We start from the raw sequence: 7,466 nt of genomic DNA, 5'->3' as shown, positions 1-7,466 counted from the left end.
CGCGCGCTCTGCCTTCCGTGGCGCAGTTCCTAAACCCGCAGCGTGGGGAGGGGTGGGGGGGAGAGGGAAGAGGCCTGGTGCTCTCTTGTTTGTTTTTGGGGAGGGTACGGGAACGGCCGGGCCATTGATGGGGAGGAAGGGGGCCCTGGCACCACCCCTTGTATAGGGGGCAGTGGCCCTGGACAGGGACGCGTGCGCGACACGTTGCCACCGCCTGGCGTTTAAGGCTGACTCAGTGCTTTAATTGCTGCATTTCTGAGTCATTCCAACACGGGGAGGGGAGGGGGAGAAACAAGAGAAAGGAAGTGGGATTTATTACTTGACTGCCTCACACTGTGAATGGCTTTACCACCCCCTATATCAAGATGGGTAGCCTGTCTGTAGCAGCAGAAAAGAGCAAGAGTCCAGCACCACCTTAAAGATTTAAGAAAACAGTGTGGCAGGGTAGGAGCTTTTGTGAGTCACTGTTCACTCACGGAACCTCCTACCCTGCCACATATTTCATTAGTCTTTAAGGTGCTACTGGACTCTTGCTCTTTACTACTGCTACCACATATAGAAGTTATTTATTTTCTGTCTCCCCCTCTTCCTTGTTTTTCAGTAGAGACCCCGGTCCCCATTTTCTTATGAGGTATTGCCTTTAATGCTGCTGCAAGGCAGGTGTTTAGGTCATATGGTGGATGGGGGAGTGAAGAAAGTTCCCTGCTTGAAACATAAAGGTCTCTTTGTCTCATTGTCATCTGATAAAAGGTTTTCTGTTTGGAAGTTCTGGATGAAGGAAGCTCAGTTCTCTTGAACAGGAACACAGGCAGCTGACTCTGTCACAGGCAATTTGTGTGATGATGTGTGCGTTCAGATTTCTTGCAAAGGCTGCAGTTAACTCTTGGGGCCTAACTGGTAGCATCATCAAAGGGTGCTGGGAGAATGCAGTTAGGACGTTCCGATGGTTGCAAGTTTTTATATGAAATTTTGATTTATGTATAGGTTCACCTTAATTTCTGTGTGTATCATTTTGTTATGGAAGTGTGTAAAAGGGCTGACAAAGCTGTAGTGGATATGTTCGTTAAAAAGAACCCTTCTGTGCTAGCTGTTAAATATTAGCTAGTGTCGCTCTGAATGAAAAAAGTTAATTGGTTGACTATTGAGAAACGTGAAACAGTGTAAAGTCCAGAACAGTTGCTCTGCAATATAACTGACTCACAGTTGTATCAAACAGATGGAAGTTAAAAAAAATAGAGAATTTGTTCTTGGAATCACAATAAAATACTTTTAGCAATGTCCACAGTATTGTTAATACTAAACCTTTTGTTTTGTTGCCCTTGCAGAGCTGTTGCGCAGCCATTGGTACCTGTATTGGGGAAATATAGCATACAAACAAGAACCACACAGCCTCGGTGGCGAAAATTTTTTCATGTCAGAGACCGAGAACTCTTGCAGTCGTTTATGTCATCACGTCTTCTCCAGACAGAAGATACCAAAAAGTTGCAATCAAAGATCTCTGCATCTTATTGATAAAGCTACTAATAAGCCAAAATGTCTGTCAATGTCAACCGCAGTGTTTCAGATCAGTTCTATCGCTACAAAATGCCCCGTCTGATTGCTAAGGTAGCTGCCCTGGCACTTAATCCAAACCATAGGCATATTTAAAATTTATGATACTACTTAGTGTGCTTACTTGCCCCATTTATCTCTTCCTAGGTTGAGGGCAAAGGAAATGGGATAAAGACAGTTATAGTCAACATGGTTGACGTTGCAAAGGCGCTTAATCGGCCTCCTACGTGTAAGTTGTGTACTATTATTTCAAGGCTTTTTTTTAAGTACAACCCATTTTAGAAATACATTACCTAGAAATATAAGGTGTGTCCTGTGATACAGAATTTAGTGCAAGTTTGAATTGCATAGATGGATTTTCAAGTTCTTCTCTTTACAGTTGCTGCTGCTTCTTCCCTTAAAAGTGCAAAAGCGGTAGCTTTAGAATTGTGCTGTTGCTGTGCATGCAGCTTAATTTTATTCCCAGAGCCAGTAGCTGTTAAGACAAGACGGCAGCTCTGTGTAGCCTGATGTGACAGCAACCAATCCTGATGTACACTGTACTTTGCCACTGACTGTAAACTAGTTCTACTAATCAGTGGGTTGGATTCAGCCAAATTCAAACAATGTGGTCCATTTCTCATCATTACAGCTCCCATTCCACAGAGCTTTTGTCCCTACAGATTCCTACAGATCCTAGAATCCCCAGTATAGTTTTTTTGAAGGGAATTCCTGTATTTTTCACCAGTTGGAAAAGGTAATTGAAGCCAACCCTATGGTTAATGCAGAGCAGTGATGAAAAACAGTAGTGTTTTTTAGCTGTTAAGTAACTGTAGTTTATCACAGTCACGGGGAGGATAATTTGCAGATTAGTTTTCAGACAGCTGGTAAGGCCCATCTGTATTAAAGAATAAAATTTGGCAGTATGGGAGGGTGATGTATTTTTATCTGGACAGTTTAAGGTATTGGAAATTTTGAAGGATTCTGTAGGTCTAAATGGGGCCAGGAAGGCAAGTTATTGCAAAACCTAATGAGGATTTTTTTTTCTCTCTCTATCTGTATTCTCTTGAAAGATCCCACCAAATTTTTTGGTTGTGAGCTGGGAGCGCAGACCCAGTTTGATGTTAAGAATGACCGTTACATTGTCAATGGATCTCATGAGGCGAATAAGCTACAAGACATGTTGGATGGGTTCATTAAAAAATTTGTTCTCTGTCCTGAGTGTGAGAATCCTGAAACTGATCTGGTAGGTAGTATGCCGGGAATGTGAATAAGACACAGTCCAAATTATCAATTAACTGATATCAAGCCTGTTACCTCATTCACACTGATAATTAGTTTATAGCTGAAGTCAAGAGTTTATTAGTTTGAGTTTTTTCCAGCCCATGTGCTAGTATTTGAACAAGCATACCAGACAGTCAGTTTAAATTAGTTAAATATTATAATACCTGAAGGGCTGTAGATGGTTCTAGTTACTGAATAGTTTCAGGCTGTGTATCATAAGTAAGAAAAAAGTTTTGTTTGATACTTTCAATAGTTTTGAGAAACAAACATTAAAATTGTTTTTTCTTTGGCAGCATGTCAATCCTAAAAAACAAACTATTGGTAACTCTTGCAAAGCCTGTGGCTACCGAGGCATGCTTGACACAAACCATAAACTCTGCACGTTCATCCTCAAAAACCCACCTGGTAAGAAATGCATTTCTCGGTTTTTGATACAGGCCTAAAAATTTGAACAGTCTTCAAAAATATCATTGCAGCTTGGTGTACTTCAGGAACATGTTTAGCTTTTTGAAGCAAACATTTGACTGATAGCAAGCCAGCATGAAAAGCTAGTATGCTGACTTTTTAATGCAAGCAACACTCTGTGGTTGATACCTAGTTGTCTGCTTCAATTTTAAGCTTGCTATAGTAAGCATAGTCTTTCCTATTCCAGATGTCTCTGTATGTGAGGTTATCTGTTATGTAGGCTCTGACATCAGTTTCTCAATCTTTATGAGCAAACATGTATTCTGATAGCAAATGAGCGTCTTTTAGCTGCATGGTGTTACTGCTTCAAATGATTTCTATTATGTAGCTGAAACAGTGACTGGATTTAGCTAACAGTTAAAGCTGTGTTGTATCGCAACAGTTTTGGAAGATTAGCAGTTATTAAAACAAAAAATTGTATTACAAACACTTGGTGCCACCTGCATCTAAAAACAATACATTTTGGTGTGTGAGCACTTGTTGGTAGCTGTATTCACACCTCTGTAGTGAGTGGGCAAATGCATTTTTCTTAAGCCTGCTGTTTAATGAAACAGAGGCCCTGTATTCTTGGAGGCTGTGGCTCAGTGGTAGAGCATCTTTTGTTTGCATAAGGTTCCAGGTTCAATCCCTGGCAGCTCCAGGTGATGGGGAAGATGTCCCTGAGACCTTGGGGAGCCACTGCTTATTTATCTGAGTACACTACTAATTTTGATAGGCCAGTGGTCTGATTCAGGATAAGGCAGCTTTGTGTGTGTACCATAAAAATATAGACATCTGAAGCCATCTGGTATGGGTTTTGACTTTAGACAGAGGTGCAGTAGATGGGAAAGTTGTGTTGATCTTAGTTTAACCCAAACATGTCTTTGCACTCTCATTAAAATCTGGTTCATTGCTCCTAAAGAGGATAGGATCTATTTGGTGGTTACAAGAGGGTCATGCATCCCTACTATGGAATATCCAGCAGCTGCAAAGTAAAATTATATTGTAATAGTTAACACAAGTTCTTTTGTTCCAAATAGACCCTTGGTTACATGTTAAAACATGCACAAAGCATGCAGGCTGAGACTAAACACAAACTAAATACTCTCATTCCTCAAGTAGAATGTTCTGGACTGCATTTGGGGTACATTAGGTAGCTGAGACTTTAAAAGAAAAGTGGAAGCAAGCAAAGGCTCGAATAAAGCTATTCCACACCAAGTGATGACTTTTGTGTTTCCAGAGAGCAGTGATGCTGGTACAGGCAAGAAAGAAAAAGAAAAGAAGAATAGAAAAGGCAAGGATAAAGAGAATGGTTCTGTGTCTAATACTGAGACGACACAATCCACACCGCCAGAAGATCTTAGCCCTCCAACTGTAGTGGTAAGTAGATAGGGCTTCTTTGAACATATGAAATGTTTGTATTTTGGTCATATTCCTCAACGCATTCTGTAATCGACATGTTGGGGGGGGGAGTTTTCTTATAGTTGCTGTGTGAAGGGGGCTTTTGCTATTAATCTTCTAAACTTCTTTACAGGAGGATGATGATGATGACTGGGGTGAAGACACAACTGAAGAAGCCCAGAGGCGCAGAATGGACGAAATCAGTGATCATGCAAAAGTGCTCACACTTACTGATGATCTGGAAAGGACGGTTGAAGAGAGAGTCAATATACTCTTTGACTTTGTTAAGGTAAAAGCACACCTGCATGCAGTTGTCCATGCTTCTGACCCCCCCCCCCCTTTCAGCTAAGTGGACTAAAATGGTACAATACCCTTAATTAGACTGGTCGTGAGATCACTGAGACTTTGTTGTTAGACTGACCTGTCTTAGTAAATTCCTTTTAAAACATAGACGCTTTGGTTGGTATGCTGAGGTGTAGCGGCATTTGATTTAAGCGAAACCATTTTTATTTCTCCAGAAAAAGAAGGAAGAGGGTGTCATAGAGACTTCAGACAAGGATATTATAGCGGAAGCAGAGAGGCTGGATGTCAAAGCTATGGGCCCTCTGGTTTTGACTGAAGTCCTCTTTGATGAGAAGATAAGAGAACAAATAAAGAAATATAGGCGGCATTTCTTGCGTGTAAGTTCTGCTAATGATTTTCCAAAGTATTTGCGGGGAGGGGCAATTACCCTTAGTTGCAGATTATTTGCTCTGCTTGTAGAATCTTATGTGATATGGCTGGAGATGAGCTTCTGTTTCTCTGTAACATCCTTTCTCACAGTTTTGCCACAACAATAAGAAAGCTCAGAGATACCTTCTTCATGGCTTGGAGTGTGTAGTAGCTATGCATCAGGCTCAGTTGATTTCTAAAATTCCACACATCCTAAAGGAAATGTATGATGCAGATCTTCTGGAAGAAGAAGTCATTCTGAGCTGGGCGGAAAAGGTTTGTATTAATAATCCGTTAAGATGGGTTTCTTATCATGTCTAAACTTTGTAAGCTTGTTCTTCGCTTTGAGATACGGATGCATGAGTTCCGTTGCTTTGTGGAGCTGTGAGAATCGCATTAAACTTCTACATCAGCAGTATCTGCAGTTCTCAAGGAAGGAAGTTGGCTGTCTGAAAAGCAATGTGAGAAAGTTTGGGTTGTTTGCCTGGAGAATCTTCCCTTGGGGGGGGGGTGAACTGACTGATGAAACATAGACTGTATTCTGTGGATTACAGCTATAGCTCTGGAGAAGGAAGCTGGAATTTGGGGAAGGCTGGATCCTACAGTACATAATTCCATGCTTCCCTGTGAAGTATCCAGGTTGCTGGTAGTTGGGCTTGCAGTCGGGCTCTGTACTTGCAAGAGGAGAACACCCAAAAGGGCTGTGGAAGACTGGCCTACTTAGTGCATTTCAGGCTTCTAAAAGTCTTTAAGATGGTTTCTCTCAGTGCATGTTGTAAGCTAGTGCAGCTCTTTCTTCTGGAGCCCAGATTAACCTAGCAGTAATTGCATATGTAACTTGGCCAGTTATGTGTTAAATTTATGGTAGGGAAATGCCCATGCATGGCTTTGTGGATAAATATACATTTAACATTTGGTAACCTTCCCTTGTAGGCCTCAAAAAAATATGTCTCTAAAGAGCTTGCCAAAGAAATTCGTGTCAAAGCAGAGCCGTTCATTAAATGGCTGAAAGAAGCTGAAGAGGAGTCATCTGGTAATGAAGAGGAAGAAGATGAAGATGAAAATATTGAGGTAAAACAACAGTGGGGGACCCTCAGTTAATGGAGTCCTGTCTGTGGTGGGAATCATTTGAAAAATTCCTGATGTTGGAAATCAAATGAGTTCCACCATTATCACACACAGCTTGTCTCAGGCTGGTTGTTGTATCACAGGACTGTGCCCAGGAGCACTGAAATGGCCCCAGCTCCTTTCCCCCCCTTTAGTTTATTGTGTTGAATGAATGGGAAGCAGGTTTGACTGGATGTCAGTAATGCAGGACCTCTGGCTGAGCTTTGTGTGCCATGTGCTGGTTTAACTGTGCATTGTAATATAGGTCTGTAAATCAAGTGGTCCCATCCACAGCCCTGTCACATGAAAAGTACTTGGGCTGTGTGAAGATGCCCTGGAATGTGTGAGACAGCCCTTTCCTTACTCTTGCAGGTCGTGTACTCCAAGACAGCCAGCGTACCTAAAGTTGAAACTGTGAAGCCTGCAAACAAGAAGGAGGAGGATATTGATATTGATGCTATTTAAAGTGAACCAACCTAGTTTTCCAGTGTTAACACTGCTTACCTCTCTGGATCTCTTGCCAGAAGTGCAGCCTCTGTGCACAAGGCTACATCGTGCTACACCTCTTTGAACTCAAAAAAATGTATCTTACCATGACTGGTATTGTAATTAAGCTTAACAGATGAGAGGAGTTAATACCACCAGCAAACTGACCAGGTTTGCTGAACAGCATGTTTCTTTTAAACTTGTCCTGGACATAAATACTTGGAACACATTTATACAGTTGTGAAAATAAAGGATTTGGTTTTGGAATCTTCATTTGCGGTGCAGTCCTCCTGGTTTATTCATTGATCGTGAACTGCTGGCCATCGTGCAAGCTTTGTTGCCAAGACTCCGCATTCCAGCACATTCTTTTAGAACCAGTAACCCCAATGGTACTATGTCAGGTGGATTTTAATGTCTGGGTCACATGTCCAAAGGTTTAGCCCTCATCCAAGTGGCTTCCTCCACTGTTCCTTTATAGGCAAGAGAAGGGAGCTCTTCCTGTA

The 7,466-nt window shown here is 41.7% G+C and overlaps 1 protein-coding gene across 1 annotated transcript; it reads left to right on the top strand.

Annotated features, from left to right (window-relative positions):
- The first annotated feature begins 1,314 nt into the window (after positions 1 to 1,314).
- On the top strand, positions 1,315 to 7,236 carry EIF5 (eukaryotic translation initiation factor 5). Its single transcript, XM_015417798.1, has 10 exons — positions 1,315 to 1,605; positions 1,699 to 1,780; positions 2,604 to 2,776; positions 3,108 to 3,219; positions 4,499 to 4,638; positions 4,793 to 4,948; positions 5,178 to 5,339; positions 5,482 to 5,646; positions 6,304 to 6,441; positions 6,850 to 7,236. The coding sequence occupies exons 1-10, from the start codon at positions 1,534 to 1,536 to the stop codon at positions 6,940 to 6,942; spliced, it is 1,293 nt and encodes a 430-aa protein (XP_015273284.1). The 5' UTR covers positions 1,315 to 1,533; the 3' UTR covers positions 6,943 to 7,236.
- Positions 7,237 to 7,466: the final 230 nt, after the last annotated feature.

This window comes from Gekko japonicus, unplaced genomic scaffold (genome assembly GCF_001447785.1).
Source record: "Gekko japonicus isolate JY-2015 unplaced genomic scaffold, Gekko_japonicus_V1.1 scaffold270, whole genome shotgun sequence".
Classification (NCBI taxonomy): Eukaryota; Metazoa; Chordata; class Lepidosauria; order Squamata; family Gekkonidae; genus Gekko; species Gekko japonicus.
The sequence above is the reverse complement of the archived record's forward strand: the minus strand, read 5'-3'. Positions and strand labels throughout refer to the sequence as shown.